Source organism: Oryctolagus cuniculus, chromosome 3, assembly GCF_964237555.1.
Source record: "Oryctolagus cuniculus chromosome 3, mOryCun1.1, whole genome shotgun sequence".
Taxonomy (NCBI): domain Eukaryota; kingdom Metazoa; phylum Chordata; class Mammalia; order Lagomorpha; family Leporidae; genus Oryctolagus; species Oryctolagus cuniculus.
In genome coordinates this window covers 11,873,090-11,897,911 of record NC_091434.1, presented here as the reverse complement: position 1 = coordinate 11,897,911, position 24,822 = coordinate 11,873,090, and the positions used below count along the sequence as shown (strand labels likewise).

The 24,822-nt window shown below is 43.3% G+C and overlaps 1 protein-coding gene across 5 annotated transcripts in view; it reads right to left on the bottom strand.

The window, feature by feature from the left end:
- The window catches only part of COL4A4 (collagen type IV alpha 4 chain), a 180,366-nt gene that overhangs the window by 113,965 nt on the left and 41,579 nt on the right, over window positions 1-24,822 (bottom strand). For all 5 annotated transcript variants that reach the window (XM_070070110.1, XM_070070109.1, XM_070070107.1 and 2 more), the window contains 2 exons: window positions 24,448-24,490; window positions 19,573-19,650 (listed from right to left, as the gene is read on the bottom strand). In XM_070070110.1, the coding sequence (XP_069926211.1) occupies window positions 19,573-19,650; window positions 24,448-24,490 (121 nt within the window). The remainder of the gene's footprint in view (window positions 1-19,572; window positions 19,651-24,447; window positions 24,491-24,822) is intronic.

The following is a 24,822-nucleotide window of genomic DNA, read 5'->3' as shown; positions in this document are numbered from 1 at the left end:
CAGGGCGCTGTTACTCTGGGGTCCTGCAGAAGCCATACACCAATGCACCCTCTGCCAGTTAGCAGCTGAGCCCACAGTCTGCCAGCTCGATGTTCAGGTCTGACTCTGGCAGCAGGTTCCCCAGTTTGAGGTCCCTGTGCACCATGTGCTGCACATGGCAGTGGTCCATGGCCACCATGATCTGATTGAACGTGGCTATGACCTCGGGCTGTGGCAGGCGCCCCAGCCCATCACATCCTGATAGAGGTCGCCCCAGTCTGCCAGCTCCAACACCAGACACTGGTGAAGGGCCGACATCACACCTCCGGCAGCTCGATGACGTTCTGGTACCTCAGGAGCTGCATGATGCTTCTCTCCACACCCGCCTGGTGTCAAAGGGGTCCCTTGAGTCTTTCTGAAACAGCTTCCTGGCCACCTGCTGCAGGTGGGACGCCTGGCAGGCCAGAAACATGATGCCAAAGCTGCTCCAGCCCAGGAGAGACAGCAGCCAAAGCTCCGGCTGAGAGCTGGCTTCGGCCTTGAAGTCCTCCAGGCCTTCCATGCTGGTATCCCTAACTATTTTCTCTGATCTGCTCTATCTGAGTTTTCTGTCCACAAACACTGACTAATGAGCTATGCTCACTACAATACCTAAGAAAATGAAGGATCAACAAGGTGATCACCTGCCGATCTCACGATGGTATCACAGTAGCTACACTAATGACACACAGTGGCAAGACTAAGTCCTATCTAAATAAACTGAAAACAAAAACCAGAAAAAAATCTTCAAAAAACAAACACTGAATGATTACACTAACACTATGAAATCTAGCAGCGCTGCCTAACTAAAGGTGGAAGAAGCCAAAAATGGAAAAAAAAAAAACCTGCAAAAAAAAGAGAAAATATGCAAAAAAATAAAATAGGTGGAAAAAAACAAAATGGGAAAAAAAGAATAAACAAAATAGAACAAGAAACAAGCAAACAAACAAAAAAATAACACCTACATCAACAAGCAAATGCTAGGATAGATGGATTAAAGTCACACAAGTCACCACGATAGCTCCCTGGTTAAGGCAGAAGGCAGACAGAAACCTGGGCCCAGCAGCTGCTTACATAGGCATGTAGAATTCTGTAACCATAGGGCTCCTTATGAAATCAGAGCAAGAAATAGACGTAATCCAGCAGGGACTTGCACGAATTTGTATTTCATGACAGTTAGTCCTTATGAAGTCAGAGCAGGGCAGGGACCAATCACAAAATCCTCAGGGGTTTTCTCAAGAAACTTCCACTTAAACTAAACCAAGGACCCCAAAAGCTTTTGGCTTAGGTTGGTGATAGAGTTTGATGCTTATTTTTTGAGACATTAAAACATGTAGGATGCTCCAATAGCCTTTTCATTTCCCATTGAAGGAGTAATAACAACTGTTGAGCTTTTGTTATTTTTTTCCCAAAGAAATCTTTTATTTAATGAATAAAAACTTCATGCATTTCATAAGTACAAATTTAGGAATATAGTGATTCTTCACACCATATCTGCCCTCCCACCCACACTCCCACCTCTCTTCCTCCTCCCTCTCCCATTCTTCACTAAGGTCCATTTTCAATTAACATTATACACAGAAGATCAACTCTATACTAAGCAAAGATTTCAATAATTTGCACACAAAAAAAGTGTTCCTCAACAGTCAATAGTCGAGACAAGGGCTATTCAAAGTCATTGCATCTCAAAGTTAATTTAAATTTTTTTAGAAGCTTAATTAACTTTAAAGCACCCAAGAATGATACATCTTTTGCAAGCACTTAGACATAACTAACTCATGAGACATGAGAATATCCTCCACTTAATATATTAAAAGAAAGTTCTTGAGAACAAGTTTTATCATTAATTGAGGAAGCACCTAAGAAAACAAGCAATTGAGTTGGTCACTGAAGCATAACTAAAATTTATGAGACCTAGGAATATCCTCCACTTAATACACTAAAATGAAATAAATCTTGGGGAACAAGCTTTATTGTTAACTCTCATAATACAACTCTTTTTTTTTTTTTTTTTGACAGGCAGAGTTAGACAGTGAGAGAGAGAGAGAGAGAGAAAGGTCTTCTTTTCCATTGGTTCACCCCCCCCAAATGGCTGCTATGGCCAGCATGCAAGCTGGCGTGCTGCGGCCAGTGCGCTGCGCCAATCTGAAGCCAGGAGCCAGGTGCTTCTCCTGGTCTCCCATGCGGGTGCAGGGCCCAAGCACTTCGGCCATCCTCCACTGCCTTCCCAGGCCACAGCAGAGAGCTGGACTGGAAGAGGAGCGACCAGGACAGAATCCGGCACCCCAATGAGGACTAGAACCCAGGGTGCTGGCGCCACAGGCGGAGGATAAGCCAAGTGAGCCACGGTGCCAGCCCATAATACAACTCTTTGAGGACAGAGGAAAGTTAGTGCACAGTGATTCCTGTTGTTAATTTAACAATTAACACTCTTATATATGATGTCAGTGGTCACCCGAGTCACTTGACATGAACTGCCTAGGCTATGGAAGCCTTTTGAATCCAAAAACTCTGACAGTTTTTAGCAAGGCCATAAGCAAAGCCGGAGTTCTCTCCTCCCTTCAGAGAAAAGTACCTCCTTCTTTGATGATCACTTCTCAGCCACCAAGGTCCTTCATGTAGAAAATTGTTTGCCACAGTGTCTTGGCTTTCCATGCCTGAAATGCTCTTGTGGGCTTTTCAGCCAGACCAGATGCCTTAAGGCCTGATTCTGAGGTAAAAGTGCTACTTAAAGCGATTGTCTATGAATCAGCTGTGTGGACTGCATCCTATGTTGGAGCAATAAATCCTTTTTAATTCTATTACTATTACCAGACACTTAATCCTATTTATAAGATTACTTTAACACTTAATCCTATCCATATGATCACTTTAACACTTAAGATGGTGTTATTACCAACTAGCTTAAGGAGATTTGGGGTCACATGCCAAGTTTTTAAACTGTATCCTTATAAGTAAGACCATAGGAATGTATGTAGAACTATACAGCTATACAGTTACAAACTTCATACACTTCATAATTACAACTTTAGGAACATGGTGTCTATGGCCATTCCACCCTGAATGTGCCTGATCTCGTCTGATCTCAGAACAGGATGAGTCTTCCCACCGTGCCCACCCTCCCACCCATACTCCCACCACTCTTTCTCCCCCCGTCTTAATCCCACTCTTATTTTTGCTAAGATTTATTTTCAATGGGAATTATACACATATGATAAACTTTATGGTAAGAGTTCAAAAAATAGTATGAAAAAATATATTCCTAAATATTCAAGACAAGGACTGTTCAAAGTCATTGCTTCTCAGAGTGTCAATTTTACTTCTACAGATTGTCTTTTAGGTGATCTGTTAGCTATCACAGGTCAGGGAGCACATATGGTATTAGTCCCTTTGGGACTGGCTTATTTCACCAAGTATGATGTTTTCCAGATTCATGCATTTTGTTGCAAATGACTAGATTTAATTTTTTTTTACCATTGTGTAGTATTCTATGGTGTACATATCCCATAGATTCTTTGTCTAGTCTTTTGAAATAACTTTTATATGCTGCCTTCATTTCCCTTGGGTAAATTCCCAGGAGTGGGATGCCTGGGTTATATGGTAGGTCTGTATTCAGATTTCTGAGGTATCTCCATACTGTGTTCCAGAGTGGCTTTACCAGTTTGCATTCCCACCAACAGTGGATAGGGCACCTTTTTCACCCACATCCTTGCCAGCATTTGTTGTTTGTTGATTGCTGTATGAAAGCCATTCTAACTAGGGTGAAGTGAAACCTCATTGTGGTTTTGATTTGCATTTCCCTGACAGCTAATGATCCTGAGAATTTTTTCATGTGTCAATTGGCCATTTGGATTTCCTCTTTTGAAAAATGTCTGTTTAGGTCCGTTGACCATTTCATAACTGGTTTGATTGTTTTCTTGTTGTAGTTTCTTGATCTCTTTATATATTCTGGCTATTAATCCTTTATAAGTTGTACAGTTTGCAAATAATTTCTCACATTCTGTCAGTTGCCTCTTCACTTTCCTGATTGTTTCTTTTGCATTACAGAAGCTTCTCAATTTGATGTAATCCCATTTGTCAGTTTTGGCTTTGATTCTTCCATGTTTGTTTTTGCTGTATAAGGTTGCTTTAACTATTTGGGGTCTGCTGTTTCCATAAGAATTTCAGCATCATGTTTTCTATATTAAAGAAGAATATCCATGGTATTTTGATTGGTATTGCATTGAATCTGTAATTACTTTTGGAAATATGGACATTCTGATGATATGGATTCTTCCAATCCAGGAATATGGAAGAGTTTTTTTTCTTTTTTTTTTTTGGTATATTCTTCTATTTCTTTCTTTAATGTTTTATAATTTTCATTGTACAGTTCTTTGACATCCTTCATTAAATTCACTCCCAGGTATGTGATTTTATTATAGCAATTGTGAAGGGGTTTCATCTTAGAAGATCTTTCTCAGCAATGGCAAATCTGTGTATACAAAGGTTGTTGATTTTTGTGCATTGATTTTATATCCTGCCACTTTACCAAATTCGTCTATGAGTTCCAATAGTCTCTTAGTGGAGTCTTTCAGATCACCTATATGTAGAATCATGTCATCTGCAAACAGAGATAGTTTCACATCCTCCTTCCCAATTCATATCCCTTTGATTTATTTTTTCTTGTCTAATGGCTCTGGCTAAAACTTCTAGGACTAAATTGAATAGCAGTGGTGGGAGTGGCGTCCTTGTTTGGTTCTGGATCTCAATTGGAATGTTTCCAACTTTGCCCCATTCAATAGGATGCTGGCTTGGGTTTGTCATAGATATCCTTGATTATGTAGAGGAATGATCCTTCTATACCCAATTTGCTTAGAGTTTTCATCATGAAAGTGTGTTGTATTTTATCAAATGCTTTCTCTGCATCTATTGAGATAATTATATGTTTTTTTCTTCAGTTTTTTAATGTGATATATCACATTGATTGACTTGCAAATGTTGAACCATCCCTGCATACCAAGGTTAAATCCCACTTGGTCTGGATGAATGATCTTTCTGATATGTTGTTGGATTCAATTGGCCAGAATTTTGTTGTGGATTTTTGCATTTACATTCACCAGAGAAATTGGTCTGTAGTTCTCTTTCTCTGTTACATCTTTTTCATGTTTAGAAATAAAGATGATGCTGGATTCATAGAAAGAATTTTGGAGGATTCCCTCACTTTCAATTGTTTTGAATAGCTTGAGAAGAATTGGAGTTAGTCTTCTTTAAATGTCTGATAGAATTCAGCAGTGAAGCCATTTGGTCCTGGGCTTTTCCTTGTTAGGAGGATCTTTATTACTGATTCAATTTCTTTCTTGGTTATGGATCTGTTTAGGTTTTCTAAGTCTTCATGGCTCAATTTAAGTATGTTGTATGTATCCCAGAAACTCCATTTCTTCTAGGTTTCCTAGTTTATTGGAATACAGCTCCTTGTGGTAATTTCTGGTGATTCTTTTTATTTCTGTGGTGTTATTTTTACATTTCCCCTTTCCTCTAAAATTCCATTAATTGGGGTCTTCTCTCTCTCCCTCTTTTTTTTTTTTTTTGTTAGTTGGGCCAGTGGTGTGTCAATTTTATTGATTTCTTCTCTAATTTTAATTATTTCTTTTCTCCTACTAGTTTTGGGTTTGCTTTGCTGTTGTTTTTCTAGATCCTTGAGTTATCTGGTGCATTTCCAAATTCTTTATGTAGGCACCAAGTGCTATAAACTTTCCTCTTAACACTGCTTTTGCTGTATCCCATAAGTTTTGATATAGTGTACTGTTGTCTCCATTTGTTTCTAGAAATTCTTTGACTTCTCTTGTGATTTCTTCAATGATCCACTGTCCATTCAGGAGCATGTTGCTCATTCTCCTTGTGTCTGAATATGCTCTAGAGATTCCTGAGTTGCTGATGTCCAGCTTACCTGCATTGTGGTCCTAAACGATACATGGTATGATTTCAATCTCTTTGAATTTGCTGAGACTTCCTTTATGGCCTAGCATGTGGTCAGTCCTAGAGAAAGCTCCATGCACTGCTGAGAAGAATGTGTATTCTGCAACTGTAGGATAAAAAGTTCTGTAGATATCTGTTAGGTACATTTGGTCTACAGTGTCAATTAAATCTGTTTCCCTGCTGATTTTTCTGTCTGGTTTATCTGTCCATTGCTGAAAGGTAGATATTGAAGACCCTCATTACTATTGTATTTGATTCTATTGTCTCCCTTTAGTTACTTAACATTTCTTTTAAATAGCCAGGTGCCCTGTAATTAATGTATATACATTTATATTAATTACATCTTCATTTTGAATTGATCCCTTAAACATTATATGGTGCCCTTCTTTGTCTCTCTCTTTTTTAAAAAAGATTTATTTATTTACTTAAAAGAGTTACACAGAGAGGGAAGGAGAGGCAGAGAGAGAGAGAGGCCTTCCATCCACTGGTTCACTCACCAATTGGACGCAACAGTCAGAGCCGCACAGATCTGAAGCCAAAGCCAGGAGCTTCTTCCTGGTCTCCAAGGACTTGGGCCATCTTCCACTGGTTTCCCAGGCCATAGCAGAGAGCTGGTTTGGAAGTGGAGGAGCTGAGACTTGAACCAGCATCCATATGGGATGCTTACACAGCAGGCAGGAGCTTTACCCACTATGCCACAGTGCCAGTCCCTCTTTGTCTCTTTTAACAGTTTTTGTGTTAAAGTCTATTTTGTCTGATATTAGGATGGTTACCCCAGCTCTTCTTTGGTTTCTGTTAGCATGGAATATCTTTTTATGTCCTTTCACTTTCAGTCTGTGTTCATGTTTATTGGTGATATGTGTTTCTTTTACACAACAAATATATGTTTTTTTTTAATCCATTCAGCCAGTCTGTGTCTTTTAACTGGAGAGTTGAGGCCATTTACATTCAAGATGACTACTGATAAGTAACAACTTTGCCCTGCCATTTTCCCATAAATATTCCATTTTTTTACTTTGGATTTCCTTTATACTTTTACTAGGAGATTTTCTGCATTTACCTTATTTCATAGTGATGACCATGTTTCTGTAATTCTGTGTGCAGCACATCCTTATCCATCTTCTGCAAGGCTGGATAGGTGGTGAAAACTTCTTTCAATTTCTGTTATGGCAGGTCTTTATTTCACCTTCATTCAGAAATGAGAGCCTTGTATGGTACAGTACTCAGTACAGTAATCAGTACTGACAGTTTTTTTTCCTCCTAAGACTTGGAATGTATCTTGCCATTCTCTCCTAGCCTGTAGGGTTTCTGAGGAGAAGTCTGATGAAAGTCTAATTGGAGATCCTATTAAAGTAATCTGGCATTTCTCCAATGCACATTGTAGAATATTTCCTTTACGCTTTCCTGTGGAGAGTTTGATTACAATGTGTCATGGTGAAGATCTTTTCTGGTCATGTCTATTAGGAGTTCTATGTGCTTCCTGTACCTGATGTCCCTTTCTTTTTTAAATTAGGAAAGTTTTCTTTTATTATTTCACTAAAAAGGACTTCTAATCCTTTCTCTCTTTCCATGCCTTCCGGAACTCCTAGAAGCCATATAAGTCATATGATAGTATCCTGTAGATTCCCAACAGTACTTTTTAGTTTTCTAATTTCTTCTTGTTTTTGGCCTGACTGTATAATATCCTGTGATTTGCTTCTAAGTAGAATATTCTTTCTTCTGCTTCACCAGTTAAGGCTTTCCACTACATTTTTTATTTGTTCTATTGAATTCTTCATTTCCAAAATTTCATTTTGATTTCTCTTTAAGATCTCAATATTGTGGGAGAAATTTTCTTTCATGTCATATACAGATTTCATTAGTTGATGCATTTGCTTCTGATTACTGCTAATTAATCCTGTGATCAGTTTTTTGAATTCCATTTCTGACATTTCTTTAATCTCTTCATTTTCATAATCTAGTATTGAAGTGTTGTGTTCTTTTGGGGACATCATGTTGTCTTGCTTATTCTTGTGTCTTGAATTTGTGCTTTTATTATTTTCAGTATTTGTGGAGATACTCATTGGTTTCTTTGTTTTTTCATTGTGGAGGCTTTTATCTTTGGACTATGCCTCTGTGGATTATAGTGGAGTGTCTACTTTTTCATTGAATACCTAGAGACATGTGGTAGGTGTGGCCAGGGATTTCTGCTCAGTGCTCCAGGGTAAAGGGAATATCCAAGGTGACACCCAGGTTTGGTGTGGTAAATCTCTTCTTCTTCTTCTTTTTTTAATCAGAGGGGATGTTAGTTCTGCTCTTTTGTTGTTTACTCAGCTTACACCCTCTCCTCAAAGGAGACCAGTGCCTGGGTGCTAGCCCCGGTGGGTGTTGTATTCATCTGCACTGCCACAAGAACCACACAAAGAATCTGTGTAGTCCTTGGTGTAAGCGCAGATTCCATGACAATGCAGAGCCTCCCACAGTGACTGTCAAAGTCCCAGCCACACCCTGAGTCCTACCATGCAGCCTCAGTGTTTTCACAGTCCTGGCACACAAGCTTCCCACAGTCTCAACCACCCAGCCCCCTGTCAGTTCTCCTCACCAGATTCAGCTATCTCCACTTGGCTGGTTGCTGGACTTGTGGCTGGCACAGCTGTTAAATATGTCCAAATCAGTGTCTGCTCTCTATTGGTTTGCTACAAGATGCTGTTACAGAGTGATCAGGGAGAAACATGCCCCTGTATTTATTTCTCCTCTAGTTTGGCAGGTACACGATCCCCCACGGAGTTCCAAGCCAGATTCCCTCCAGGCTCTTCCTGCATTTTATTGCCAGTGGCTTGGAATGCTGCCATCTGGCCTCACCTGACTCTCCAAAGCTGGTGAGGAGGTTCTCAGCTGCTGGGGTCCTGAGTAGTGCATGTCCACACCCCCCACACGGGTCTACAGTGTCCCTCTGATTTTCATGGAGTTTCTTCTTCCATTTTTCCCCTAATTCTTCCCTGAGTCTGCACTCTCTACTTTTTTAAAACTATCTTCTCCTCCCAGCCTCCCTCTTGACCTTAGACTTTACCACTCTCACTCTGCTCAAACCTACATATGTACCCTAAAATGATTAACACCTAACACCTGGATAGACACAAAAGCTTTTAAAAAATATTTATTTATTTATTTATTTATTTGATAGGCAGAGTTACAGAGAGGCAGAGGCAGAGGTAAAGAGAGAGAGAGAGAGGTCTTCCATCCCCTGTTTCACTCCCCAAATGGCCGCAACAGCCAGAGCTGCGCCGCCCTGAAGCCATGAGCCACGAGTTTCTTCCAAGTCTCCCATGTGGGTGCAAGGGCCCAAAGATTTAGGATACCTTCCACTGCTTTCCCAGGCCATAGCAGAGAGCGGGATCAGAAGTGGAGCAGCCAGGACTCAAACTGGCGCCCATATGGGATGCTGGCACTGCAGGTCGCGGCTTTACCTACTACACCACAGCCCCAACCCCACAGCATCTATTTTTCATTGCTATCTTGTGTCTGCTAGGGTGAAGGCTTCTAGTGTGTTTTTGAATGACATTCATCCCCATTCCCTTTTATTTCTGTCCCAGCACCTTGTCCACTGTTTTGCACAGTATAAATTCTAAACATGGAGCCATGGGTCGATTAATAAGTAGAGACTTCTATGGTCAAGTTAACAAAGTATAACTATTCTCATGCATCTCTCATTTTTTATGCTTCATTATTCTGATTCCTTTATTTCTTTTTAAATGTTCCCTCCTTTCTAGAACTTTACTATAATTCAATAGTAAGCCACTAGATGTCACTGCAGGATCACTTAAGCACTCAAAAGGTCTCCCTGTGCGGCCTGAGTGCTTCTGTCAGTGCCTCAGGGTCTTCCCCTCTTACAGCAGACTGCTGGCTAAAGGGAAGAGTTATAAAAGTAAACAATGATGTAACTCAGAGAGCAGACAGTCCACAAGAAATTTTCTTGTACCTTAAGTTGACCTCACTTGTTAACAAGGAGCTAGAGATATGTTGATCAATTTAGTTTAGACCAACACAGAGATTTGGAGATATTTTAAGAGGTAGCCTGGTGTAGTGGAAAGACACTTATGCTGAGACCAGATGACATGGTTTTGCCACCAAGAAACAAGGTGGTCCCTTTAACTAGGTATTGAAGAGTTTTTCCATTTTAAGACACAATGGTGTAGCCAGTGCTGTGGCACAGTGGGTTAAAGTCCTAGCCTGAAGTGCCAGCATCCCAGATGGGCACCAGTTCAAGTCCTAGCTGCTCTACTTTCAATCCAGCTCCCTGTTAATGTGCCTGTGAGGGCAGCAGAAGATGGCTTGGGTCCCTGGACCCTGCACTCACGTGGGAGACCAGAGGAGGCTTCTGGCTCCTGACTTTGGATCAGCTCAGCTCTGGCTATTGCAGCCCTTTGGGAAGTGAACCAGCAGATAGTAAACCTCTCCCCACCACCCCGTCTCTATCTCTACCTCTCTTTGCAACTCTGTCTTTCAAAAAAATACTAAGATAATCGAAAATGAATCTTGATGTGAATGGAAGGGGAGAGGGAGTGGGAAAGGGGAGGGTGGTGGGTGGGAGGGACGGTATGGGGGGGAAAGCCATTGTAACCCATGAGACGTACTTTGGAAATTTATATTCATTAAATAAAAGAAAAAAAAATAAATCTTTTTTTTAAAAAAGACACAGTGGTAAAAATCAGCCCAACATCATGCACCTGTTATGAGAACTGAGCCATTGCTGGAGCTCTTGGTATGCTCCCTGTAGCTGACTCTCATTCCTCATTGCCACTTCTCTTGGTATCCCTTCTCCTAGGCCTCCCCTCATTTTCCTCTTACCTGTGTGTTCTCTATGCCCCTCCTCCTGGTTGGAGGGTTGGAGGGTGCCCCCTGGAGTTCTTCAGGGCTGTCTTGGCCTCTTTTCACTTTCTCTTGAGCAAACTCATCCATTTGCATGGGGCCAACTGCATCCACAGCCAAACATGTCCTCCACGTCTCTCCCTAGCCTAGACTTCTCTCTCTGAGCTCCAGCCATATATCCAACTGATCTCACATCCTGCAAGGCCAACGCTGTACTCATGATCACTCCTGTGTGTGTTTTGCCACCACACAGCTCTATCCACACAGCCACTTCTCTGCCCTGGGCATCTTGATGCCTCTAACTGGCCCTGCCCAACAAGAGTCCCCTCTATCTCCCATCAAGCCTGCCTCCTACATATCCCTGACCCCTATAACCTCTCCTACCTCTATACACACTGCCTTACTCAACCACCGTGATCCCAGTGTCTATAGCAGCCTCCGAAAGGTTTGCCCTGATATTACCTAACCTATCCCAGCTACATACTCCAAACAGTACTGAAATTATCTAATAACTTCAGTCTGCTTCTTCCCTTCTCAAAACCCTTCAAAGATTTCTTACTACCCCAGACGACCTGAGTCTGCTTTTTCAGCTGCATCTCATGCCACTCACTGCCTGGTCTGCTACCACCAAACTTCCCTCTAGTTTCCTTCCAGCCCCTCAAACACACCAGCTCCCCTTCATGGCCTGAGCAGAGGCTGTCCTCTACAAGAACACTTGTAGGGAGCTGAATGGCACCCACAGTTAAATCTGTGCACACCTTAATCCCCAGAGCTTGAAGCTATTCTTTTAGATGACAAAGAAGTGATGAAGCTGAGGACCTTCAAGTAGGTATTCATCCCAGAATAGCCAGTGCGCCCTGAACAGCCACTCAGGTATCCACATTAGAAGGATGCAGAGGGGCCAGCGCCGTGGCTCACTAGGCTAATCCTCTGCCTTACGGCGCCGGCACGCGGGGTTCTAGTCTCGGTCAGGGTGCCGGATTCTGTCCCGGTTGCCCCTCTTCCAGGCCAGCTCTCTGCTGTGGCCCGGGAGTGCAGTGGAGGATGGCCCAAGTGCTTGGGCCCTGCACCCCATGGGAGACCAGGAGAAGCACCTGGCTCCTGCCATCAGATCAGCGTGGTGCGCCGGCCGCAGCGGCCACTGGAGGGTGAACCAACAGCAAAGGAAGACCTTTTTCTCTGTCTCTCTCTCTCACTGTCCACTCTGCCTGTCAAAAAAAAAAAAAAAAAAAAAAGAAGAAGGAAAAAAGAAGGATGCAGAGGGAGAGTTGACACGGGCACACATGGGAGACAGCCATGTGGAGACAGAGGTAAAAACGGGAGGAATACAGCCAGGAGCCATGGAACGTTGGGTGTTGCTGAGAGCAGAAGCCCAAAGAGGCAAGGATCCCTGAGAGCCTAGGAGTGAGCCAAATGATGCCAACCCCTTGCCTTTGGATTTTTGACCTCTAGAACGTGTGTGCAACAAATCTCTGCTGCCATCAGCCATCAAGTATACAGCAGTCTGTTCTGACAGCCACGGGAATAAACTCGCTTTCTCCACGATGTGGCTGGGGACTCCCACGTCCCATCAGGCCTAGGCTCTGGTATCAGCTCTTGGCTCCCTGGTTCCACCAACTCCACACACAAGCACCCATGTAAAACCATGTAAGGCATCAAATTGCCCACTTCAGAGAGGAGCAAGGAACTTGGCTCTTCTGTACCCAGATGCACCCCAAGCACCCAGGAGAGTGCCTGGCACAATTCAGGCACTGGAATTCTCAGCTGCAGAGTGGATCTGCTTCATCTCCCCTGCTGGGCACTGTAGAGACTTTCTTTTTTTATCCCTGAGACTCACAGCCTTGTCTGACGCCTGCCATAGGCAAGTTCACCAAAGGCAAGTTCACCAAGGGAAACACACAGACAGAGAGAGGTAGGGTTACCTCTCACTGGTTACCCTGAATGAATGGACAGTTATGCTTAAAAATGGCAGTTAAGATTGTGTTATGGGGCTGGCATTGTGGTGCAGTGAGTTAAGCTGATGTTTGTGACACTGTCATCCCATGTCAGAGCACTGGTTCAGGTCCCAGTTACTCCACTTCCAATCCAGCTCCCTGCCAATGTTCTTAGGAAAGCAGCAGATGATGGCCCAAGTGCTTGGGCCCCTGCCACTCATGTGGGAGACCCAGATGGAGTTCTAGGCTCCTGGCTTTAGTCTGGCCCAGCCCTGGCTATTGTAGCCATTTGGAGAGTGAACCAGTGGATGGAAGATATTTCTCTGCCCCCCTCCCCGTCTCTCTCCCTCACTCTCTTTCCCTCCCTCTCTCCGTCTGTGTGTTTCCCTCTGAATTTCAAATAGATCTGTTCAAAAAGACTGTGTAACAAAGGAGTTAGAGATATATCTGGTTCCTTGTAGATTCCTTGGCAAATTATTGAAAATGATATTTGAAAGAAAACATTTGCTTTCTTTTCTGAAATTTTTACAATTCCACATTTTAACTAATTTTGCCAGATGTTACCCTTGCACTAGAGAGGTGTCTTACACTCACTGCTTCCCATTTTCCTATATGGAATACTTCCCCTGGAATGTCCCCTGTACCGCTAGCCCTTGTTTCTCACCAGTAACAAGGCTACCTGGACAATATCAGTAATGACCTTGCTCCTCTCGAGTACACATTTGCTGAGCTCCTCACTGGCCGGGCCTGGGTTCACACTGAGTTGCTCAGCTCTGCAGTTATTGCTATGGAGTTGAACTTCACATGAGAAGACCAAAGACCCTGATGCAAATCACTAATGATGTAGGGGGTGACCACTGGGAAATCTGGGGAAACGTGCTGAAACCTACCTTCAGACACAAACTGCAAAGATGATTTCCACAGGAGACCTTGTTATGTTAGTTTTGCATATACACTTGGCCCATTTGGAAAATACATAATGCATCCTACCGGGTAGTAGGCAGAGATAAGCTTGTTCTTTCTCATACACAAATGCTAGACTTCATGAGAGATTTGTCAGCACACAGAGAACAACATTGCTCAGTAGCAATTATCCTTCAGTGTAGCTATTGCTGCTACTTCTGCTGCTATGATTAATAGACCACACAGAGTAGAATATAATAGGCAAGGACCCTCCCCTCCTGCCCCTGACCCCAGGCCTCTAAAATCCTGTTGAGAAAAACTTCCACAAGCATCTGCATAGGAAATCCTACAACAGAAGATTGATCTCTTTACCATTCACGAGTTTTCCATCCTTCAACAATCACAGTCACTGTCCCTGACAGAGAACACTTGAGCAGGCTATGCTGAAGTTGTAACATGCGCACTGGTGAGCAGAACTCCCCCCAGGGAAATTGCTAGGCACTAGGTTTTAGAAAACTTCTGTATTCTGCTGCCTTTACAGTCGCCAGCGCCAACGGTCCCATCCCAGGCCAACCCTTACTCAAGACAACCAACTGTGCTGTAGAGGCGGCACAGTCCAGTGCCTCTGAAGATTCTGCTACAACAACCAATGAGGCAGGGAGTTCCTGAAGGAGGAAGATGTGGCAAGAAAGATGGGAAAGCAGAAGCAAAACACTGCGGAGTTGGAGAAGACTGACTTTCCCCACCTCCAACTGTCGCTGGCCCTTGCTTCTCCAGAGTGGAACGTGACTGACTTGTGTGACCTCTGGGACACAGGAATTACTACTCTGCACCATTCCTCAAACTTCAGGTAGACAGTGTCCTGAAACACAGCTGGGAGAGTGATAAAGACAGTGAGGTTTAGAACTTTATGTGCAAATAATGATGACATAAAAAATGTTAAAAGTAATTAAAATTCCCCAAGTAAATTCCACTTTTATCAGGGAACTCAAGCTCTTAGGGGTGTAAACACAGACATGAAGGAGATAGCAGCAAAACTACATTTTTTTAGTGATTTAAAATTCCCAGAGGAAAGAGGGACTTGTTAAATGTTAGACTTGGTTTGTCAAATCAAAGAACTCAAACAATTCTTGTGTTTTAAGCCATTTGGCCTCCTTATATGCAAAGTTCTTGCATCACAACATTCTGCTGACTTCACTAATGCTGAATTTCCTTGAATGGCAAAGAATATGAATCTATTTTGTTATGGAAAAAAAGCTACAGATAGTACCTTTATCATCAGGCTAGTTACTAAGGCAGAAGTTTTCATTCTTGTTCAGAAAAGGTGAGTTTTCCTGCAAGGAGGGGAACCGCTAAATACACAGAGCTTCCACCCTTGGAGCCAATAAAGAAGAATAGAAAATCTTGGCCAATGCCACCCCATCCACATCCTTGAAGAAAAATGGTGAAGAGCTATGGAGAAATGTTGGAGCATAAGCACAAATCATTTTAGAAACCAGCTAAGCAGGTGTCACATGGGAAAACCCATGCCCATGTCACAGCCATGAAATGGTAGAGCTGACAGGGACAGGACCAGCCCTCCCATGCAAACTTTAATTCCCCAGGTGAGAGTACTACTGAACTTGAAGAAAGTTCAGCAGGCTAAGGGGCACTCTCCTGTTTCCATCCCAAGCGCTTTCCAGGAAACCACTGTGCCCTTCCTTATAAGGTCTGAGTGCAGCAACAGTCATATGCGTAACTGCTTTTGAAAGTGTTTATTTCTGGCTCCTGAATTTCCCAGGAGAATCTGAACTATGTGAGATTATGCCCTCAATAACGGGATTTCAGTTCAGCATGTGGGGGGAAAGACAAGGGGTAGAGATGCCCCCAGAGAAGTCTATTCCCCTATTCTCTTGGCTACGGCAGATCCTCTGCATGTTGGCCTGGCCTCAGGCACAGGCTTCCAGAACCTGTCCAGGCTGTAGTCTGAATTTTAATTTATTGATGTGTGTATTAACTCCCTATTACATACCACCTCTGTGATTATTCACAAAGAAATAAGGAAAGTGAACCCCAGTTCCCAAAAGGGAGAAACAAAGGAGACAACTTAATTTCTAGAGTGTCCACAATGGGTTAAGTGTCGCTCCCCCTCTTCGTGGAGGAACGACACTAAACCCTGCCTAGGCTTCATATCCAAGTCACGGCACCATTATGTCGCTCTCCCTCTTCGTGGAGGGACGACACAGGACCCTGCGCTGTTCTTCTGTCTGCTCGGCCCTCCCCGGGTTTGCTGCTGGTTCTTCCCGGGTTGGCTACTATCCCTTCCACCTCCGCGGTTCCCCCTGGCCACTTTCCCCACTTCCGCAGGGGAGCGGCACACTGCCGGCCGGCTCTCTCGGGGGCTGCACAGGTGTTCCCCTTAGATGTTCCCCTTAGATGTTCCCCTAGATGTTCCTGGTGCATGCCGTCTCTCTCCTCCTTTATAGCCCTCCTCTGCCAATCCCAACTCGGCTGCCCACACGCCGAGTACGCTGCTCTCCTCCAATCAGGAGCAAGTCCTACAGTTTATTGGCTGAACTGGAGGCAGCTGTGTAGAAGCTGTTTTCTTCTCTCCCAGCGCCATATTGTGGGAGAGCAGATGCATAGAATAAGTCTTAATTCCAGTAACTTAGTCTAGTCCGGGTTGCTCCCCACATTAAGAGTCAGGATAAACTCATACACGGGTTCCCATGACCATGTTTGGATGCAGGCTTGCAGCTAATCAAGAAGACAGGCACATCCTCACTCAGACCCAACCAAAGCCACAGAGCTGGGTAGAAGGAAAACAGACGAGAACCAGGTAAGAGCCAGCTTGTGGGGCCCAGGAGGGAGAGGGCAGCACTGGCTGGGATGAGCAGGGAGGCCTTGTGGGTGAGCTTTGGTCAGGGCAGGAAAGACAGAGCAGGGTGGAAGTGGGAAGGCATTCAGAAAGAGAGAGGTGGGGATGCTAAGATTACCTTCAAGAGAGTGAGTGGCCAACTGGTATAGTTGCAGAAGGCCAAAGAGCAGTCATGGTGGCTATAGATGAACAACTAAGTTGAGGCTGGACAGTGGCCTCTGGTAGTGTGTGGATGAGGCCAAGCTTTATTCTGTGGCATCGCGGGAGCCCACCCTTGGTTCTCTGCCTGAGACACCCCCCAGCTCCACTTCAAACTCTAGTTCCTGTCTCTAGTTGAAGTGGTAAAAACAGAGCTGGCCTTGCTGGTCAACAACTGCTTTCAACATAGCAGCTTTGATAAAGGCGGGAATACCCTCCCACTGGGCATTAAAGCCATGAGAGAGGAATAACATCCTTCTTAGGAATGTGCAGCCTGGGGGAGATCCCATAGCCCTCTGGAATTTAGTGGGCTCCTATTTCCACAGGCCACCTTGAGTGGGCCCTGCAGTCAGGAGGGTGGCTGCCTGCTGAGAACCTGAGAGTGTCCACCTCCCAAATGCCCCCCGCCCCCCGCCACTCATGCACAGGGCCTCGCTCCCAAATGCTCATCTGGGAAGCATCAGCGGCACTTTTCACAGCTCCCACATCCATCTCGGGAACAACAGAGGTTCCCTGGGGTTGTACACACAGGACTTCCTGACCACCCAGGGACAGGGACACACACACAGCACAGAGAACGCAGCACCGTGAGCCTGCCAGGTGCAGCCTGTACACAAGCACAAGCTAGTGCTTGTTTAATAACCACAGAAACAGAAGGAAAGGACCCTTAGGGTAAACGCGAGAAAACAGTGGCTTGGTCACATGGGAGTGCCCACCTGAGTTCACAAAGTTACACAAAAGCCCAGGTGTTGGAACCTAAGTGTAATCATCTTTCCACAATCATGGAGCAAATCCGGAGTTGACGCCAGACACCTGGATGTTGTTCCTGGCTGCCACAAGCACCAGCACGTTAATCAGAAATCTTGGGAGTTCAGGGTCCCTATGCTGAGAGGTGGGAACAATGATGGCTTTGGCACCACAGAACCAACGTGGGCTCAGGGCAGGGCCTCTCAGCCTTGGCACTGTCAGCTGCAGCATCCCTGGCCTCCTGGCCACCAGTTGCAAACCCTCTACCTGGCTGTGACAACCAAAAAATGTTTCAACGTTGCCAAATGGCCCCTGGTGGGAGACAACATTACTCCAAGCTGGGACCCACTGATTTAGAAAGGCTGAGGTTTGTAAAGGCACACAGCACACCTGCTAAAACAGCATTAGCTTCATTTAAATCAGAGAAGTCACCAAGCTGGCATCAGCAAAGCCGCTGTTCCTCTTTGTCCTGCAGTCTCCTATCCCCTTCCTGAGGCAAGGGGGATGGCAGTGCCCAAGCTCAAAGGTCTTAAAATTTAGATGCACTAAGACTATTTTCTTTTTGCATTTCAATGAAAATAAATAGACTCACAAAAAAGAAAGGCTTTTTAAACATAATTTGAACTCAGTCTGTAGTAGCGCAGCCACAGGAAATGATCTATGACTACCTAGTACAATTGATACAGTGAAATCAACTGAATGTTTCAACCCCTCCAAAATTCATAAGATGAAATTCTAACCCCTAGTGGGATAGTACTAGATTATATGGTCTTTGAAAGGTAATTAGGTTATCAGTAGAGTCTTCATGAATGAGACTAGTGGCTCCATAAAAGAGAGCCCAGAGAGTGTCCTCTCCCTCTCCCCCCTCCCCTTTCCCTCACCCTCCCTCTCCCTTCCTTCCTCTCTCCCTCCCTCTCCCTTCCTTCCTCTCCCTCTCTCTCCCTTCCTTCCTCTCCCTCTCCCTCCCTTCCTCTCCCTCCCTTTCCCTCCCCCTCCCCCTCCCTCCCTTTCCCTCCCCCTCCCCCTCCCTCCCTCCCCCTCCCCCTCCCCCTCCCTCTCCCTCTCCCTCTCCCTCTCTGCCAGATGAGGCTACAAGAAGGTGGCCATGTGTGAACCAGGAAGCAGGTTCCCACCAGCCACCGGGTCTGCCAGCATCTTGATCTTAGACTTGCAGCCACCAGAACTGCAAGAAAGAAATTTCTGTTGCTTAAGCTCCTCGGTCTCTGGAATTTTGGTAGAGCAGCCTGAGTGGATGAAGACACTCAGAAATGTCATTGTCAAATGAGACAACTCAAAAGTTGTCCAAAGCTTTTAAAACACCCTTGTTCCTGATGAGATCATGGGAGTAGTTTTAATCAAAGAACTGTTTGATCTACTACTTCAGTGCAAATGAATCCATGGGCTGCCAACAGCTGCTGACAGAACATACAGGAGATGTTCATAAGTGTTCAAGAGACTGGATAGACAGCAGCTAAGAGGGTTCTCATGCTTTGTAGATCAGAGTTTAACAGTCACCAAGAGCACAGTTCTGGGTGGACTAGAGCAAGACACTGACTGCTCTGTGCTTTGGTCTCATGCACTGCAAAGGTTGTTGTGAGAAGCCAATGAACTACAGTCCCTGATCAGTAATTAGCACACAGTTCACGCAGCAGTCACTTCCACTAGCATACCATTGCATTGGTTTCAGTAAGTGTTGCCCACAAGTGTTTTATGATCAAGTGTCTGGAAGACTATTTTGAGCAAAATTAAACAGGTGCTCTTTATCATTCACTGCACAGTTCTCAGAGCCTTGAAACATGCTGATATGCAACAGCATTATCAAGATGCTGACCTCGTATGCATTGAGGGACACTGGGAGATTCTCTTCACAGGCACTTCATTGGACTGGAGTCCCACAGATCACTGGGTGAATCTGCTTCCCTGATACCTTCTAAGCCCAACACATGCTCTAATATAACTGAGATTGCTTATCAAAATGCAACCAACTTTGACTGTGAAAGGCAGACATTACCGAGTGCCAAAACATGCAAAGAATCCAGCCGGGACTGCTTAAATATTCACAATGGTTCAAAGCTCAGGTATGCTGTCCATGTTGGTTTTCACATGACTTACCCGAGACCCCTTTTCAGGAAAGCACTGGCAGACAGAGCAATCTCTCCCTCCACAAGGAGCAGCATATTTCTTTCCACTCTGGAAAATAAAGCATTTTATTTAGTATACCAGCACTCATCTCTTAGCTGGGAACATAATGTATACAGTGGAATAAGCACTCTTGGTTTTCTAACTCACAGAATTTCCATAATATACTTTTACCTTTGAATTGTGGAAGAAAAGACTAGTACTTAAATAGAGAAAGTGGCTCTGTAGTAAGGAGGGTTGATCACATGAGCAAGAAGCTTCAAAACTGAGGACCCTGGAGGAGGGGCGAAATATTCCTCCTTAAACCACTAACTAGAATCTTGTGCAATTTCTCTCTCCTTGTAAGACTTTATTTAATTGTGAACAGTCTGAGAGTGTAACTATCCAGTTAGGCAAACCCTAAGTGCATGGTATAGTCCAGTTCAAAGGATAAGCTTGGCGTTTTTCCCAGACTTCCCTCTTTACTTCTAGGGCTATCTCAACCCATCACTCCTAGCACAGTTCCCCAGTCACAGCCTTGGCCTCAGGTGGAAGTGGTTCTTCCTGCAATTTGCTGATACTGGGCCTTCTCCCGACATCAGGCTAAGTTTAATATTCTTTTTTATTTTATTTTATTTTATTTCATTTTATTTTTTTATTTATTTATTTTTTGACAGGCAGAGTGGACAGTGAGAGAGAAAGAAAGAGAGAAAAGGTCTTCCTTTTGCCATTGGTTCACCCTCCAATGGCCGCCGCGGCTGGCGCGCTGGGGCCGGCGCACCGCGCTGATCCGACGGCAGGAGCCAGGTACTTCTCCTGGTCTCCCATGGGGTGCAGGGCCCAAGTACTTGGGCCATCCTCCACTGCACTCCCTGGCCACAGCAGAGAGTTGGCCTGGAAGAGGGACAACCGGCCAGAATCCAGCGCCCTGACTGGGACTAGAACCCAGTGTGCCAGCGCCGCAAGGCGGAGAATTAGCCTAGTGAGCCGCGGCGCTGGCCAGTTTTCAATATTCTTAATAATCACCACACACATGTGCACAAAACAGCAACCTGCTCTCACAAATCCTGTCCATATTCACAGTCATCAGCCACTTCAACACAGAAGCATAGTCTCAGTATCTGCATAAACAGGCCCCTTACAGACAAACAGGGTCTCTGTGACACATCTGCAGTGGAAAAGAACAATGAGCGTGCACTCACAGTCTAGGACTGTGGGTTGGGAGGAAGTGGGAGTTTACAGCCTTAAGTGGTGGCTGAAGTGACTCCAGGTGCTAGGAGCTCAGGGCATGGAATACAGAGGCATCATAAGCAACCTTTACCTACTTCACAATCTTGCCAAGTTCAGCCTGCACATTTATATAGTAACTACACATTTCTATTACTTACAGATCTTTTTAAACATAAGGTTTTAAACCTAAGTCTTTAGAACAATTTATAATGGCAAAACACGAACATTGAATCAATATTTGTAGTTCTAATGGAAGACATATTAATATATATAAATGCATGTCTATCTACATAAGTATTTCAAAACATACAAATACATGTACATATGCATACATATGATGCATGTGTGTAAGGAAGGGAAGAGTCTGTCTAGCATATATTTCTTTACAAACACAATTTAGACTTCTTTTGAGGGGACAAATAAGCTCAACACAATCCAAAAGAAAATATCTTTAAGCACTAATGAAAAACACATCTTTACAAACAAAATCCTCATGGGTCATTAAAATATTTAAGAATTTGAACCTTGACAAGAGCCAGCAATTAAATAACTTAAGAAATATATTTGAAGTTTCAGAAATATATACCTCTTTAGTTTTAGAATCACTTTATCTGTGAATACAGAGACAGTAAGTTCAAAGCCTTGATGAGGTTAAACAAAATTTGATGCCCAAGGTTATATCAGGACAACAGGAAAGCACTTAAAGTAACTAGTCTGAACACTTGAGTTCATTCAAGGTTGGACTTGAAATTCCTTACTACATGTTCACCAAAATATCAAAATAATCAAAGAAAAAGGTCAGTTGATTAGATGGCTTGATAAAAAAGGCAAGTTTGTTATTATTTTTACTTATGATCGCCAAGTGTCACAGAGATGTTTGTAGCAATATTACATTTCAGTGGAGAGTCAGTTTACGATATACTAGCAGATTCTAATAAAGAAACAGGAACAGTCAATTAGAACCTTTTGACTTGGACCAACTTAAAAATATACAAGAGGTGATTTTTAAGCTTTACAAAGTTTTTCTATATTGACATATCGCGATGCACATTTAAAGAATGGGTTGAATTTATAGAGGAAGACTATGCTTCACAAACAGATTGTATAAACCCATTAAAAACCCAAGGGCGATGCCTTAAACAACTGTACACTCAAAATAGAAACCACATTCACTGAGGATAACTTGCACCCTAAAGACCCCATGTTACTTTTCAAGGAAAAGAAAGAAATACTAGGTACTTATCTCAGATGTTTAAAAATATGTATTTATTTATTTGAAAGGCAGAGAGAGAGAGAATCGATCTATCTTCTATTCACTGGTTCACTCCCCAAATAGCCACTATAGCCAGAGTTGGGCCAAGCAGGAGCCAGGAGGCAGGAATTCCATCCTGATCTCCCACATGAGTGGCAGAAGCCCAAGTTCTTGGGCCATCATCCACTACCTTCTTAGACACAGTAGCAGGAAATCTCATTAGAAGCAGATTAGCCTAAATTTGAACAGGGACTCAAACTGGGCCTTGAACCAGCACTCTGATATAGGATACTGGTGTCACAAATAACCCACTGCTCTGGCTCCTATCTCATGTATTTTTAAGAAAACATTTTTGGCATAGAAAGGTTAAGAAAGGAATATATTAATTTCCATAAATTTAATAATCTGTCCTACCTTTTTACTTTAGTTTTACTTCTATTTTATTTTTTGAAAACCAATGTAGACACATTATCGTAAATAGTACAAATGAGTATAAACAGGAAATGAAGCTTTCTCTTTCAATTCTGTACTGTGTTCATTCCAGAAGAAGCTACTCTTCAAATCTGTGGCCATCAGTAAGCATATTCAGACAGCAATCACTCATGCAAGCATCTGAACACATACACACGAATGCACAGACACACTTTTGGTGACTTTTAATGTGTTTATTTTTACCCAAATGGTATGTCGTACTGTACTTTGCTGTTTTCCCATAATCATATTTTTCAAGATCATTTTAAAGTGGTCCAGATAGCTGTTCATTACATACAGATCCTTAAATCTTTTCTCCCATTTTATTGATGGACATTTAGGTAGCTCCCTTGTTTTGCTACTGAACACTACCCTGCAATCAAATTTCTTGCACATTTATCTGTGTATATAAATCAGTTTTAAATGTAAGTATCTACTGACACAGGAATGTATCGTTCTATAATTTATCTATATCAATAGATACTTGCATTTAAAACTCTGATCAATAGGAACACAAAAGTTTAGCTCAGTGATGAAGACACACACCTGAATCCCACATTGAAGTCCCTGGGTTCAATCCCTGGCTCTCCTGACTGACAAGCTCTGGCACCTGACTCCAGCTCAGCTTCCTGCTAATGCAGACGATGGGAGGTAGCAGTGACTGCCCAGGTAATTGTGTCCCTACCGCCTACATGGGGGATGCAGATAGCATTCCCAGCTCCCAGCTCCAGCTCTGGCCCAGACTCAGCCATTGCACACATTTGGGGAGTGAACCTAGAGAACTCAGACTGGCAACTTGCTCTCTCCTCCCCTCAGATAAATAAAGTTTAAAAACTAATCCTCATTGGTAATACCAAATTGCCTCCCATTAATATTGTACTAATTTATATCTAATTTTAAAACCCAACTACACATAATACAGCCACTCCTTGTGCGAGATCTCTCAGATGGGAAGGTCCAGGACAGAACAACCTTTGGTTCAGGAATCAAACTTACATGTGTGGAATAAAAGAAACAAAGGAAGTGAATTTTAGAACTCAGAAGACATTTTAGTAATAAAGAATATATATTACAAAAACCTAGAAGAATCAGGTAGTGAGAGAAACTGAAAAAAACACACAGGCATGTGTCATATGTGTTGTACTCATTTTTTCAGGTGACACTCTTCAACGCAGATGAACAGAATTGAGAAAAGCCTCATCATCCCCCTTGACATAGGAGGAACTTGCATCTTGGACAGGTTAGGGTTGGTCATTGGCAGAGCCAAGGACCGAGGGTTCCTCATTCCTTGATTGCTGTGTCACACTGGTAGGAAAAGGAGAATGGAAGGTACTTTTCTACGAGATTTGCTTTGGACAGACCTGTGACGATTGGCTGGGTTGGAGGTTATGGACAGTGGCACTGCGCTCATGGGAGTGACTGAAAGGCTTGTGCAGCTGATTCAAGGCCAACCTGAGTTACAGGCCACCCAGGACGGGTTTCCTGGGAACATCTGATGTTGGGTTTAATAGCTCAGACTCTTTAATGAGAACGCAGAGGCAAGAGGGTTTATTACAGAATGTTCTAGGATATCTTTCTCCAGAGCTAAAATTTTCAGATTTAATCTTACACTTTTTTACTTAATCTTGAGATGGCCCAGTGGCTATCTCAAAAAAAAAAAAAAAAAAAAAAAAAAAAAAAAAACCTGAGATGATTATGTTAATCATAAGATAGAGAATCTCTAATACCTAGGCAATTTAGCAGGCAGCCTTGACTATAAAACACAAAATTAAACTAGGAATCCATCTAGTCCAATCCTCCATTTAAAAATGAGAAAATTGTATCCTAGAGAGTAACTTGTTTAAATGTATAACAAGAATCATGCATTCAAATAAGGTGAATTTTCAACATGCAATAAGAGCTAATTATGTACTTACCCCATAGACATGTTGTATAGAAAAGAGGATAAGTATCAGTGACCTATCAAAAAACAGAAATTCAGATTAATTAAACTTCTCATTTTCATGTGGAACATACAAAAAGAAAAAGGAATTAATTCCAGAAAACTTGTTTTAGTTCTAATAGGCTGCTGCCACCTGCCGATTTGCCATCGGTGACATGATGAAGGTTATTCTTTGCCTGGATACCTTGTTCTCTTTCCTCTTTGAACACCTTTATTGTGGTCCCATTGTACCGTGGACCAGGAGCATACTCTAACCACAGGGACATCAGAAGGGGACGCCGGATAGATGGTAGTGAAGGGAGACAGGATTCTCAGAGTGAGAAACAGAGGAGAGATGGAAGAAGACAGC